This window comes from Ailuropoda melanoleuca, chromosome 17 (genome assembly GCF_002007445.2).
Source record: "Ailuropoda melanoleuca isolate Jingjing chromosome 17, ASM200744v2, whole genome shotgun sequence".
In the NCBI taxonomy this organism is placed as follows: domain Eukaryota; kingdom Metazoa; phylum Chordata; class Mammalia; order Carnivora; family Ursidae; genus Ailuropoda; species Ailuropoda melanoleuca.
In genome coordinates this window covers 14,179,900-14,195,103 of record NC_048234.1, presented here as the reverse complement: position 1 = coordinate 14,195,103, position 15,204 = coordinate 14,179,900, and the positions used below count along the sequence as shown (strand labels likewise).

Below are 15,204 nucleotides of genomic sequence, written 5' to 3'. Positions count from 1 at the left end.
CATCCGTGCCGTAGTCCCATCGTCCCCTGTGCTGCTGTGGCACTTGACCCCTGCTGGGCTCTTGCCGGAATCCATCTTGGGCAGGAAGGCTCCCTGGGCGTGTGGAGCAGGCACGGTGCTCACGGAGGACCCGGAGCGCGGCCCGCCCCCGGTGCTTCCTGAGGTGCCCACGCTGGCCCAGCCTCTCCAGCCCTAGTGGACACAGCCCTCACGGCCACACCAGGGACCCAGCTCCCCTCCTCCTGACACCAGGACGGCACTAGCTCCTGTCCCGGTCCCCCATTCCCATGGGCCCCCCAGGACTCTCAGCCTCGACCCTCGCTGCTGGGCTAGCGGCCTGCATGTCACCCGGCTTGTGAATGTTTGTGCGCTAACTTCAGCAGCAGGCGGGAGGGGACCGCACTGCGGCCGCGCAAGGAGGAGCAGCGGCCCTGAATCACGGGACTGACGTGCTGCTGGTCATGGCGCAGCTCCCCCGTACTACTGAGTTCAACATCCTCTCACACGTGCAAGTGACACAGCCATCGGGTCCACTGAGAGCAGCGCTGCCCCATGTCGGGCCCAGGGATGTGCCCAGCAGCCGGGAAGGCACGGTGGTCCCGACCCGGGGCCCGGCTCACCACAGGTGCAGGCCGCGGCAGCACAGGCTGAGGCCCCGCCCACACAGCCCCCGCCCTGCCAGCCCCGCCCTGATGCACCACCCACAGCGAGATCCCGGGACCCCCACCTGCTGCGTCCCCGGTGCACTCCAGCCGCCCTGCGGAGCCCGGGCCCACAGCCCACATCTGCCGTGCAATCCGGCCGGTTCCCTCATCTGAGCAGGGGCCTGAGGACCAGCGTGGACTCCCGTCCCAGGGCCCCCCAGGCCCACAGTCTACAGCCTCCTCCTTGAAACCCACCGCGGCCGGGGCGTCTAGTTGTAACGCACCCGTTTTTTGAAAGGCGTGCTACGTTAGGTAAGAGGTGCGGCCTCTCCCGCAGCGAGCGTGGCTACGCCTGCGCTGGCTCTCCGCAGAGAAAATCCGTGTCTCCTTCTCACGTGCGCCTCTTTCCCCCCGAGACGCAAACACCCAACGCCCCTGCTCCCGGACACACGGCCCTCGGCAACAAAGCGACCGCTCAGACCGAAGTCCCAATTCACAGTCAGCGAGACTGGTCAACACGCCCTCCCAATAGACCCGCGGCTCCGTCCCTCTGCACCCCGCTGCACGGGACCCTCACGGCATGGCCTCGGGGCGGGCGCCAGCCTCTTGCCGCGGGGGCCCCGCAGCGCTGTCCTGCACACACACCCCCGTCCTGAGCTCCTGCAAATCTCTGGAGACCACATCCTTCCAGGCACACCCTGCATCCGCCGGTACCTGCCGCCCCGTCCAGGAGCGAGCGCCCCCTTACCATCTCCTGCGCCACACCATCGGGCGTCTCCTTCTCCAGGTCAAAGGTGAACTCTATGGCCCCATTGTCCTTGGGCTTGCCCTTGAGCTTCTTGGGGTCCTCAACCCAGAGCCGCAGGGCGATGGTGGACTTCCTGCCGTGGTCCTCCTCCGCCAGCTCCACCCGCACGCCCGTGTCCTCCGCGAAGAAGGCGTGGCTCAGCAGGTCCTTGATCTCGTACCTGAGGAGGGGCAGCCGACGGGACGGTGAGGCGGCTGCTGGTGAGGCCCCCGAGTGCCCAGCTCCTCGCAGACAGTTCTCCGACTACTACCCAGCGGGCAGCACAGTCCTCGCGGGCAGCGTGCGACAGTTTACTCCCGGGGTGAAGGGAGAACTACACCTGCATACGGCTCGCTGCATAGCACTGAAGGCCGTTTCTTCCTCTCAGTATAAAAAGTAAATATCCCCATCGCAAGAAACTCGGGGCAGTGAAGTTTCCAAACCTGGCTCTGCACCGTGCAGACAGGCCTGTGGAGGCGAACTCCCAGGGGTCACAGGTGAGTCTGAAGCCTGGAGCCCTGGGTGTCCCGGCTGCTGGGCATTCTCATAGTAACCACTCCCCATCCCTGAACAGGAGCGTGGCCCTGGTGCCATCCTGGGCCTGGCTTCCTCCCAGCGTCCTGCCTGTTCCGGGGGCCCCTCCTTCATCACGGTGTCCCATGGACAGGTGGAGCCCACGCCCTGTGGAAGCTCACCACACGGGACAGGGGGAGCAGACGCATGCCTGAGGGGCCCTGGGGAGCAGAGGTCGTGGCCCCGGCTGGTCCTGGTCTGGACGGTGTCTCGTGGGGTCTGCTCTGAGGGTTCTTTAGCTCTGCGTGGCTGTTTCTATAATTCCCTGAGTTTTACTTCACAATTCCTTAGTTATTTTCTCTAAAAGAACAGAACACAATAACCTGCAGGGGGTAGGAGAGAGTGTCCAAGGATCAGAAAGGGACGCCCACGTGAGACATGATGGCCGGGGAAAAGAACACGGATCAAGGGTGAGGACAGTGACAGGATGGCCGTGTGCTGCGTGCACAGGGTAGGGAGGGCACACGAGGGGGCAAGAGGTGTGGGGGGAGAGGACGGAGAGGGATGGGGATGAGATGAGGGAAGGGCAGGGGAAGATGAAGGTGGGAGGAGAAGGAGGGAGAGAGAAGACAAAGGGGAGGGTGGAGGAGTGAGGAGGAGGGGAAGGAAGAGGTGGGGGGAATGGCCGGAGGGAGGAAGGGAGGAGGGGGGGGAAGAGGACAAGAGGGGGTGGGAGGCTTCTTGGCTGACCAGCTGAGGACCTGGGGCTGGGCTGGGGGCTGCTCAAGGGCTCTGACTTGTGAGCTCTTGGCTGAGCCGTGGGTGCATGGAGGTGACAGGAGAGGCAGGCTGAGGGCACGGGGGAGCCGCTGCTCCAGGCTGGGTGGGTGAGAAGCATCTGGCAAAGGGGGGAGCTCCGGGATGGCCCCCAAAGCCAGGGAGCGTGCTCCAGGCAGCAGAGGTGGGACCCTGGCCCGAAGCAGCCCGTCTCCTGGGAGTGCGGGCGGCTGTGGTGATCTACACCCAGACCCAGCGCCCCACCGGACTCACCTTTCCTCCTTGTTTTTGCAGATGCACTCCCCAATAATCTCCTTGATTTCGGGATCGTGCACTTTCTCAAAGCTGGCAGGCTTGATGCCCTGTAAGACCAGAGGACCAGAGTCACCCACAGGACAGGACCTGTTTCCTGCCCGCTCGGGGGCACTAACCTGCCCAGAGGAAGGCAGGAGGGGCACAAGCTGGCTGGGGACGCAGCTCATGCCGAGTCCCGAGGAGGGGCTGTCAGGAGCAGCGGGGTCTGGGGAAGAGCCCGACCCAGCCCCCGCCTGACAGGAGCGTTCGCGCGACGGGCGCAGATGCGGCAGGTGGGCAGGGCGACCACATTCTTCACCACACCCTCCCCCGAGGGTGCCATGGGCATGGTGCGGTCACGGCTGCTGGCCCAGGGCACCACACACTCTGCCCCACTGTGGCCACGGGCAGGGCTGACTTCCAAGACCTGGTGGCTCCAGGGCTTTGTAAGTGTCCGTGCCACGGAGTTCTGCAGCCGGGCGGCTTTCGGGAGCATGCACACCGACCGCAGACCCGGTGGGTGCTGGCGGGGTGGCTGCAGCTCGGCCAGTGACAGCCGTGACACGGGAGCAGAACCCTGGGATGCAGCCCAGCGGGCAGGGGGACTCTAGGAGAAGCAGGGGCTGGGCTGGGGGCAGGGGCTTGGGGGAGGGACAACTGATTCTTAACCATTCTAAACACACGGGGGCCTCAACCATCCTATTCTTCAACAAGACTGCCTTCAAAGTCTCATCTTGGCTGGGTTTTTTGGGGGGGGCTGTTTGGTTTTGTTTTTTTTAAAGTAGAGAACACGACCCATGCGCTCTCCCACAGAGCGGGAGTACCCGGCGGCCTCCGGCCCAGAGGCAGACCCAGGAGGGCAGGACCCCCAGGCAGGGTGCTGTGCCCCAGGCCCATACCCAGTGGGGGGTCATGTTGTGCCAGCAACGGACTGGGACACTGGGCTCCAGGAATGGCCAAGGGGCTCCCCTCAGAGATGAGAACCTCAGGCCATGCCACTGAAGCCAACAGAAAAAAAGGTTTAGTTATGATACGAGAAAGGGCCAGGGTCCTGGCGGAAGGCAGGCGGCCTGAGATCATGCAGGTGAGTGTGGCCACGCACACCCCTGAGGGGCTGAGGCCCCCAAAGCAGGAGTAGAACGTGCGAGAGGAACGGGTGCTGTTTCGAAGGGGCTTGCATCCCCAGACTCAGAAGCGTGGAGTCGGGGTGCTGGCAGCGGGGACACTGAATCCCTGCGGGACCTGGGGTCAGGGCAGATGCCGGGGCTGGACCGGTGTGGCTGTGTGTGCCGCGAGGCGCCAGTGGGCCCACAGGGCGTTCCTGCAAACCATGCCAGCAGTCGGGGAACACGCCTCCCATCTGGTTTCCTCAGGGAGCACGGGTGGGGCCTGACCTTGCCTAGCCCAAGCTGACATGGGTCCGCACAGGAGCCCCGCTTCCTGGGGCCTCAACGAGGGATCCGGGCCGGCTGAGGAGCACCCCAGTGGGAATCAGGGAATCAGTCCGGTCTCCCTCAGCCCAGCGCACGGACCACAGCCCCGTCCACGTGGGCACCCAAGAAGTAGGGCTGGCGGGCTGCCCCCCCACACCCCCCCAAGGCCTGGGAGTGAGGCCCTAGCCTCCTCGGGTGACCCCTGCCCCATGGAGGACCACTGTCCACAGCCAACAAGCCCGCCCTGTCCTGCCAGCATCAGTGAGGAGCCGCATGCCTCCCTCTGCGTCTCTGACAAGCTCCAGCCAAAAAGTCTGCCGTCCCGCTCACACCCTCCGCACCACACAGGAGGCTCAAATACATGAAGGAGGACCTAGGGGCAGAAATGAGCTACGACCTGTGGGGGGCGCAGGGCAGAGGGCAGGGCAGGGGCGGGTGCCCCGGGCCGCCAAGGACCACGCCCCTCATGCATCTGCACAAGTGAGGGGGGCTCTGGGCTGGGGCAAGGCGGCCAGGACGCGGGGGCCATGGGGCCTTGTGCCCAGAAAAGCTACGGCCCCACCAGGCAGGACATTGCAGTGGGAGGACAGGCTGATCTGCTCGCAGAGCTGAAGCCACCTGACGAAAGCGGACGGCTGCCTGGGCGCACACAGGACACGGGAGAGCCAGTGGCCCGGGAGGAGGGCTCCGGGGACAGGCAGCCGGGTGCCACCGGGAGAGGCCTCGAAGGTGCTCAGCCTCGGCCACGCACAAGGCAACCGCACCCACACTACCGCCAGGGCCACGCGCGTCCACCGCCAGGTCAGAGACCTCAGTGGCCGCCCCGCTGAGTTAGACAGCCTCAGTTTCCCCTCTGTGACAGCATCCTTCCCTTCCTCACACGGTGCTGTGAGCATTTCACCAAGCACGGCCCTCTGTGGTGGCCAGTGGACTCACACAGGTGACCTTCCGGTAGATCTGGGCGGCGTTCTGGCACTCGGAGTATGGGTACTCCGAGGTGGCCATCTCCAGCATGCACATCCCGAAGGCATAGACGTCCACAGACTCGTCGTAATGCTCCTCGTACATCTCGGGCGCCATGAACTCAGGGGTACCTGTGCCCGGGAGCAACAGACACGGGGTCAGCAGTCACTGGGCCGGGGAGCCCCTCCCCATCAGGCCCAGAATCTGTGGTTCTAAAAGGCCTGCTCTGCAGAAAGTTCCTGAAAACTCCCAGACCCTCCTGATTCCAGGTGTCGCAGCGGCTCATGGCGCTAGGAGCCCCCACAGCTCCGAGCCCGTTGCTTCGAAGGGCACAGTCTGTGCCCGACCACCCGCGGCAGACACAGACTCACGGTCCCCTCAGATCTACCTGACCTGCAAAATCCCACAAAGGCCCCAGATGTCCCCGGACAGACACCACGTGTCAGGCGGCGCGGAAACGAGTGTCTCTGCTGAAGGTGCCGGCCAGGTGCTGGCCAGGTGTTCCCAGCACAGCCTGTTCCAAAATGACGCTTCCTCGGAATTTTTCAGCAGATGGAGTGAAACAAAGTACTCGGCTGTTTGTGCTCAATGAGCTCTCCACAAAACCGCAAGCACAGACCCACGACAGACGTCAGGGAGGTGGGGTTCCGGCTAATTCTTCCTTTAGTTACACTGCTCTGGGTCTTTTTACTTTTCTGCAACAAGCTTCTACGTGAAGCAAAGGGGAGCGGCGCGAAGGCCCCCACCTTCTCTGCGTCCTCCACCTCCACGCTGCCAAGATGCCCCCGTTTCTCGAAGAGCCAGATGCAGACCAGCACAGGCTGCATTCACAAGCACAGACGGGGTCGGCAGATGCTGTCATGGCTCTCTGGGATGCAGAGCGTACAGGACATGTCAACTTCTTCTCGCGTACCCACTGTTCCAATTTAACACGTATTACACGTTTAACAAAGCAAGTTAACATTTGGGGTAGGAAATGGCAAAATCGGGAATCTATCTTTAGGTTTACGTGTGTGTATAAAGAATTCTAGGGGATTCCAGGGGCGCCTGGGTGGCTCAGTTGGTGAAGCATCTGCCTTCAGCTCGGGTCATGATCCCTGGGTCCTGGGATCCAGCCCTGCGTTGGGTCCCTGCTCAGTGGGGACCCTGCTTCTCCCGCTCCAACTTCCACCTGCCCCCACCCCGCCCGTGTGCACGCTCGCTCTCTCAAGTAATAAAATCTTTTTAAAAAAAAAAAAAAAAAAAAGAATTCTAGGAGATTCCAAATCAGAAATAACAGGATGAGGGTGGAGAGAGAACAGGAGTCCGAGGGACCTTGCACTCGGAATATTTCCATCTTTTTGGGGTTCTGAACCACATGACTGTGCTGACAATGATTTCCACTTGGCTGTGTGCATCCACAGGGGAAGAGAGAAGCCGGCTGAGCCACCCTGAGGCCCCACACAGCCCACCTTTCGGTGGGGGGAGGGGGGCACGGTAGGTGTGGGTGCAGGGGAGGGGGCCAGCTCCGAGCAGGGATGGGGACGCCCACATGTGCTTGAGCCACGGACACAAACTGTCTTCTCTTTCCTCACTCTGCAGCCACTTAAATCTGAGTGTTAAAAAGAACATGCGTGTGCTCACACACCCACACAGGTGTGCGCCCAGAGCACCTCCACGGCCCCCTGGCCCCACATTCGCGGTGTCCCGGCCACCATGGCCATGAACACCTGCAGGCAGCACCAGGTCAGGACCTAGCCAACGCAGACGCAGGGAGAGGGTGCTGACGCCATCACAGGCAGGTGGCTCTTGGGGACAAACCCCCAAGGGGCACGTAACCCGCGGCTGGGTGTGCACATGGCATCACGGGGCTGTGGCCACAGTGTTTGTGACGAGGACACCTTCTCACCCAGCGCATCCCCCTTTCCCATCGGCCGACACAGATTCCCCAGGCCCAGCGCCACAAGCCCCCCCGCCCCCGAGCAGTGGAGAGGTCCTCGGAAGCCACTGTCCCTGCAGGCACCCTGGACACAGCACAGAGTGGGGGAGCCTGACTCACAGGTTTGGGAACCCCCCCGCCCCACCAAAGGCCCCCCACGCAGCTGCTGGCCCTTGATGCCCAGAGAGATGTGCTAATCGCCTCTCATTCTGCATGAGTTTGGAGCTTCCGGAGCCCCCACAAACCTGGGCCCCCTGTGCCAGGCTTGGGGCCAGTGCACATCAGCCCATCGACCACCCAGCCTGCGCCCAGTACACTGATACCACCTCTAAGAGGAACAGAGCCACCAGCCAGGGAAGCCCCAGAGAGCTCCAGCAGGTGCCCCACCCCAGGGTCAGACCTACAAATCCTGCTCAGAGCTGCCCCTTGCTCAGAGGCGTGCTCCCTCCAGCCAGGCCCCTGCCCACTTCAGAGAGAGAGAGACTGAGGCCTAGCTCGGCCCCCACCCACCACTCAGCTCCCAGAGCTGCCAGAGACCCCTGTCCTCAGGGCACACCTGGAGGCCACCCTGCCCCAGATGTCACATTCCAAACCCACTAACCCTGCCAGAGAAGTTTCCAGATTCCCAGTGGTTTCATTTGCTGTAAATAGGCCAGTTTCTGTCCCCAAATGTGCATCAAAACCATGAGCCTGCAAACCCCTGAGGTCACCCTCTTGTCCTGCTTGTGTCCCCACACAGGGCTTCAACAGGCAGGGGGTCTCTCCGGGTCCCACCTGACCCCCGCGGATCCTAGCAGAGTTTCTGGAGCCATACCCCGGAGCAGGCTGGCCCTGCAGCACACTGGTACTCCCCAGACATCTCAAACCCCATCAACAGCCACCCCGAAGCCCTTGCAAGCACCCTCTCTGCAAAGCCCTGGAGGTGCCCCGGCCCAGTGTCCACTGTGTGCCTGGACCCCAGCACAGCCCCAGTTCCTGCACAGCAGGGACCCAGAAAGACCATGGCGGCTTCTCAGAGGAGGACAAGAACCACGGAAAGACGAGGCTAGCAAACCAGCACCCACACCAAATCCCTTGGCCCCAAAGCCCCACATGCTCTCTCTGGGCCCCACATCTCCCAGGGACTCCCTGCGGGGAGCCTCAGGGCCTGGGGCATCTGCCTCCCTGCCTGCTCCAGCCTCTCTGGCCACAAAGCCCCGAGTCCCTCTGTCATCGAGGCCTCCTCCCCACTGAGTGTCCACCGCCCCGCGGGCACCAGCATCCTCAGCACCGGATGCACACGGCCCAGGACCCCCATCGGGCCGCACCCAGGGCCCCAGGGCGGGGGCTTACCGATCACACTCTTGGCGAAGGACGCCCTCTTGAGAGTGGCCAGGCCCAAGTCGCCGATCTTCACGGAGCCGGTGGGCCCTGTGATGAAGATGTTGTCACACTTGAGGTCCCGGTGGATGATGGGGGGCGTCCTGGTGTGCAGGAACAGCAGCCCCTTCAGGATCTGCCGACACCAGCTGCGGAGCACCTTGGGTTTCATCACCTTGAACCGCTTCAGGTACCTGCGGCGGGGCGGGGGGGGGTCACCAGCGGCGGCCGCGGCTGGGGGGCCGTGCATCCACACCCAGACGGGGCGCCCCTGACAGGCCCTGGCAGGCGGGAGGCCCGGTGCCCCTGTGGCCCCTGCACCCGCCCGCCCCAGGGTCGGGCCAGCGGGCTGTGCGTGCTCACGTCTTCAGCGTCCCCGAGGTCATGAGCTCGGTCACCAGCACGATGCACCTCTTTCCCCTGGCACTGGACTCCCAGAAGTCATAGAAACGCACGATGTTGGGGTGCTGCAGGCCCTTGAGCATCTCGGCCTCCTCTTTGAACCGCTGCCTCTCCAGCTTGGTGAGCTTCCGGTCCTGGAGAGACACACAGGCTGAGGGGCAGCCGCGGCTCTGCAGACGCCCTCCGCAGAGCCAGGGGGCCGCCCCTGTGGCTCCGTGTGTGAGGACGCAACAGAAGGAGGGGACCGGGCGTCCTGGCCGCCAGGGGTTTGGCCCAGTCCCTCTGTTGCGATCGCCCACACCGACCCCACGGCCTGGATGAGCCCCTGCACCGGGACGTCGGCAGAAAGATCTCCGGGAGCCAGAGACGGTTCAAAAACCCACACGGTAGCACTCACGCACTCTCCCCCAAAAGACACCTCCAAGGCCTCGCGTCCTCAACACCCGCTTTGAGTGCTGTCACAAGAAAGACCGTCCAACTGCAACATACACACAACCTCGAGGACACGTTCACAACCAGAGCAGATGAGAACCGGAGAACCAGGGTCCCCGCCGGGCCCAGCGGTGCAGGAGGGCACAGCAGACACGCCTCCATAAGTTCTCACAGGACAGGGCAACACCAACATCCCTCCCGGGGCTGGGAGTCCCTGTGGGGGTTCGCCACACGAAGCTCACGACAGGAAGACACCAACACCCTCCACCACGTCCAAACCCCACCCCCGGCGGCCTCCCTGTGCTCCCTGCCTCCACGTGCCACCACCCAGCCCTGCCTGTGGGGCCGCAGCCTGGCGTGGCCCTTCCACTCACCCTCCAGGGGGCTCTGACCACAGAGCACTCAGAACAAACCCCAGAGCTCCGTGGTTTCCAGCGTCTGCAGGTCACAGGGTGGACGTCTCCCCGCACCTGCGCCAACCGCCAACCCTGCCCCCACAAACCATCATCGGCCTCTTGGTGCACAAGTGGGACCTAGCAGAGCAAGGAGGTACCAGGAGAACCGGTGCATGGCTGACCCCGGAAAAACACAGAACTCGGGGACAGAGACAACTTCAAAAAAACTAGTTCACATGCTCGCGGGGATCGAGGAGGCTGACACACATAAGTAAGAGCAAGGTTCTGCTTAGAAGGAACCACGAAGGGACACCCGGTGGCTTAAATGGCTATTGATTTCCACTCAGGTCGTGACCTCAGGGTCCTGACAGCGTTGGGCTCCGTGCTCAGAGGGGAGACTGCCAGAGATTCTCTCCCCCGCCCCTCCCCCACTCGTACTCTAAATAAATAAATAAAATCTTAAAAAAAAAAAAAAGGAACAATCAAGAAAGTGCTTTTGCAAATTAAGGCTCCAGTTTTAAAATAAGATATTCGGTAACTCGAGTGAAACATCGGGTACAAAAACATCAACATTTAATCCAGACGCCAACATGGAAACACGCTCCACTCGGCAAAAACGATGGTTTATTTAAGAGAAGTCAAGCCACAGACTGGAGAGACTATTCTCCATAACGTATCCGATGAGGGTCTCCACCCAGAACACAGAACTCCTACAATTCCATAACAAAAAAAAGGCGTGAAGAGGTAAGATGAAGAAACAGCCAAGAAGCGTGTGACAAGGCGCTCGCCATCCTGAGTCACTAGGAAAATGCCAATTCCTGCCCAAAGACACCACCTGATGCCCACCAGCTGGGCGGCCGGGAGCAGCTGGGGGCTCCAGACACACAGCTGCTGGACGCGCCAGGGGTACAAGTGGGCGGCGCACCTGCTCCAGGCCCAGCCTCTGCCCTCCAGTACCCACCGGGGACGGTCCACGGGCACACTCCAGGAAAAGCAGAGCTGGCACGCGGCTGAGGCCCTGGACGCTCACCTCTGGGGCGGGGATGCAGCAGCGGGGGGCAGCGGGAACTACGTCCTCACAGACGATGCGGGTCACGCAAGTCTGCGCCTCTCACCCACTTGGACACTTAAGATCTGAATCTCATACGTAAGGAATAGCTCAGTTTTTTAAACGTCAAAAATTAAAGTGAAAACATCCAATAACCGATTCAGAGGAACAGAAGAGAAGCGTGAAGAGACAGGAAGAAACCAGCGGGAAGCCCATTACTAACAACGTGTACCAGGAGCCCGAGAAGGAGAAGACAGCAGGAGAGCATCTCCCGACCCAGATGGGAAATGTGTGCAGAGGCCAGGCCGGACCCTCCCAGCCAGAAGCGGATTCCCGAGGACAGAGGGCAAGTCCCACCCTAGGAGCGCCTGGCCAAACGGGCATCAAACCACGTGACGACCGAAGCTTCCTTCTGGGCACCCCGGTCCTGCTGTCACTGCAAGTATGCCCGCTAATCTCAGCACAGCCCGGCAGAAAGGGGCGCAGCAACGCCAGGAGGGGCAACTGCCGGGGCCCAGCCACGTCGGGGAGGAGGGGTGGGGGAGGAGCGCCCAGCACCTCGGTGCTCCCCACCCCCACAGGCTTCTGCTTGGAGTAGCCAACTCACTCCCAGCCACCGTCCGGAGGAAACTCAGAATGCTTTACAAGCCGTAATCTTGCATCACTCAGCAGATGGGAAGACTTCACCGGACTTTCAGAGAAAAAGTGAGTGTCATGAAAGACATCACTAACAAGCCCCAAGCCTGAGAGGGAGAGGAGGGCACCCTGCTGATGCCAAAGCGGATAAAGCAAAGACTCAGTGGGAATGTGGTCAGACTTCCAGGATGGGGCCTCTTGGGGGCTGGGCTGGGCCTGGACGTGGGAGGAGGGAGGGAGCAGACCTCGTTTATATTCTAAGCCACCTGGCTATTTTTAACTGTGTGACACACAGCTTGATAATTTAAAAGGTCAGCTGGCATGTCCTCAGAGTGCTGCCCAGTGCCCCTCACAGAGCTGGCCCCAGTGCTGGTCACTGTGTGCTGATGGCTGGTTAGCCCCATCAGATCAGCAATGCCACTGTCTGTGGGAGGAAGTCCTAAATGATGCGCTGGGACTGGACGCCTCGAGGTCATGAACCTGGGCCTCAGGAGGGAAGCCCCAGTCCTGCTGGAGTCAGGCTGTTCTGCAGGGGATGGGGTCCGGCGGGACAGGTCACCGCACCAGACATGGAAGAGAGACTGCTCACACCAGCTTCTCACCCACCCGGTGCCCCAAAGATACTGGGAGCTAATCAGATAAAGGACAGAAGCACTCCAGGGTAACGCTGTCTCTTCTCCGGGGAAGAGGGCCTCGTCGGCCATGGGCAGCAGCCTCCGAGCAGGGGCAGGCAGCCAGGTGGTCACAACCCGGGGGGTCAGCAGCTCGGCCCAAACAGAGGCAACAGGTGAAGTCCTCTGACCAGGGGGCCCCGTGGCTGCCTCAGGGGGGTTTCTGCAGCCCTCCCCTCAGCCAGACAAAGCCCGACCAACTCCGTGAGGAGCAGAGCTGCCCGGCGACCCGGGGCCCAGGCAGGCGAAGGCAGGCTCTGCACACACAGGACGGAGAGGGGACATGAGCAGCCGGAAGACGGTGCCCAGAACCAGCAACGCTGGAGTCCTGGGGTGACGAGCTGGCACGTACCCTCTCTACAGCCCCTCTGGTTGTAAATCAAAACAGAAGAAAGCCTCAAGGACTTCTGCTGAGAACTGTCCCACCGGGAATCGGCCCAGGATGGGGGCTCCAGGGATGGCTGACCCGGGATGAGGGTCTCTGGAATCCCTAGCCCCGGGGAGGCGGGGGTTCCAGGCCTGGAGGCCGTGCCGAAGGCTCCACGCCCGGGCGGGAGGAAAACTCCTGTGGTCTGGAGAGAAGGCAGCAGCCACACAGGCCACCTGTGGTTTCCATCAGCACAGGGCCAGCGGCCGCCAGGACCGCAGGCAGGCGCTGGGCCTTGCCCCATGGGGAGGGGAGGCCGGCAGCTCGGTGGGGCCGTCCTGACCCTTCCTGAGCTGAGCTCCCCCCACGCACACTCTTCCCGCTGTGACCTGCTCCTTCTCATGCTGGCGGATGTTTTAAAAATAAACTCACTTTTCTAAACACAAGTTTAGACCTCACCTTAAACAATGAAGTCTGTGGGTTTCTCCTAGTTCCTGGTTACAACAAAGGCATCGCTATTAACATGAGGCGCCCTCCCGTGGCCACCACCCCTGGGAGGACGTGCAGACGCAGCGGAAGGGGTCCCTGTGCAGGGTCATCTCTGTCAAGGACCCCAGGGAGGATGTGTCCTCACGGGTGCTGGGCCACCCCGGGGCCCCGCCCCTCCCCCACAGGCAGTGCCACCAGCCAGATCTGAGTAAAATGCTGGGGGGGGGGTGCCCTCAGCAGGAGGGGATCCAAACTGTCCCACAAGTTGAGGCAGCATAAAGGCCGTCACTGCCAGCATTTTGTGACATTTGGAAACAGCTCGGCGGCCCTTTTGCAAACATGTGGATAAAAGCAGGGGTGACTGAACACACCTCCTACGAGCTGGGGGGGCCCTGCCCCGTCATCCGGCCATCAGCCACGGGGAAACCTTAATTGTCACTAGATTGATGCCAGGCTGCCATCAGGCTCAGGTCAGCCGGCGGAGGGGGCGGGGGAGCCAGTCACAGGGCAGTCCTGCTGGGCCAGCTGGCAGCCCCAGGAGAGCTGTCACGGTGGCCCCACCCCTGGATCCTCACTGGGGCCTAATGTCACTTTCCACCCTAGGCTGGACCGGCCCTGAGGGTGCCACGCCTGTCCACCATCAGGCAGCCCCCGTCCCTGGTAAGAGCTCGGTGGGTCAGTTTCAGGAACGGGCCCCTGTGCTGGGCGCCCCCTGGGACGAAGGTGTCTGGGTCATGAGCAGCTGTAGGACGCCCAGCACCCTCCTCACAGCACTGACAGGCTATGGTGGGAAGCCAGCAGGGGAGTCAGGGCCTGCTCGGGCACCGGCATCCAGGGGGCACAGCGTGCCCAGGGGCAGGAACGCACTGGGCAAGGCTGAGCCCGCGTGGGGCCCAGCCCCAGGCCTTCCACCCAGCAAAACCTCTCCCAGGACCTCAGGCCTATCTTGGGCCACAGATGGTGCCGGGCACCGGCGAACAGATGTGGCCAAGATGGGCTCCCTCTGGAGCCTGGGCAGGCGTCCCTGACGGGCCTGCGGCAGTCAGCCCTCTACGGTCCAGCGGGCCCCTCCTGGCCGGCAGTGGGGTCTTGACGCCATGCTATGGCCTTGCTGCACCCTGTCCCCTCCACACAGCAGGAGAGGACAGAGATTTGCTGGGGTCCACTCTCTTCTGGAAGCAGGTGGACAAGGAGAACAGGGGATGCGGCCAGCAGGGCAGTGGGACAAAGGAGACCGCATGGCCGGGGCAGTGGACTGCGGCTGCCAAGAGGGGCTTTGCTTTCCCAGGGGAACACCTGCCCTCACCCTGGGACCCTGGGCCAGACAGGCGGGTCATCACGGTGTGCACAGGAGCAAGAGAACCCACCAGCCACTCCCTGCTGGGCTCCCACCCAATGGGGACAGTCAGCCCTGGGCAGAGGTGACCCGAGGCCCAGCAGGCAGAGGCCCAGCAGCAGCCAGGCCCTGCACTGACCAACTGCAGGTCTGGTTTCTAGGAAGGGCCAGCCCCACCCCGGGCCGCTTCCCCGTGGGACACCTCAAGACACATGTGGACACACCATGGTCACGATCAGCCAAGATGAACACCTCCACCAAGGACATGCCTGCAGGGATGGGGGTGGGGCAGGACACTCGATACCACCCTGCTCAGGGCCAGCTGGGGCAGAGCCAGTCAGGAGTCTTTAAAAAAAAAAAAAAAAAAAAAAGCCCTGTCCAGCCTGAACGAGCCCTCCAACAGACCTAAGACGGCCCTAGAGGCCAGGCTGCAGGGGCTTTGGCCACCAATGGCCTTAGGCCAGTGTCTGCTGAGCAGACATGCTCCCAGCCTGAACATCCACGGCGTCCCTCCAGGCCAGCACCACACCAGGGGGCAGGTCAGGGGGTGGGGGTGTCCCTCCAGGCCAGGTGCTGTACCAGGGAGTGGGGGTGTCCCTCCAGACCAAGCACGCCCCAGGGGGCGGGGCAGGGGGTAGGGGTGTCCCTCCAGGCCAGGTGCTGTACCAGGGGGCGGGGCAGGGGTAGGGGTATCCCTCCAGGCCAGGTGCTGTACCAGGGGGCGGGGCAGGGGTAGGGGT

At 62.5% G+C, this 15,204-nt stretch overlaps 1 protein-coding gene across 1 annotated transcript in view; it reads right to left on the bottom strand.

Moving 5' to 3' along the window:
* The window catches only part of WNK2 (WNK lysine deficient protein kinase 2), a gene marked incomplete at its 5' end in the record, with an annotated part of 118,708 nt that overhangs the window by 78,480 nt on the left and 25,024 nt on the right, over nucleotides 1-15,204 (bottom strand). Inside the window, 5 exon segments of the mRNA XM_034647307.1 lie at nucleotides 1,393-1,612; nucleotides 2,995-3,083; nucleotides 5,385-5,542; nucleotides 8,662-8,882; nucleotides 9,052-9,224. Of these exon segments, the coding sequence (XP_034503198.1) occupies nucleotides 1,393-1,612; nucleotides 2,995-3,083; nucleotides 5,385-5,542; nucleotides 8,662-8,882; nucleotides 9,052-9,224 (861 nt within the window).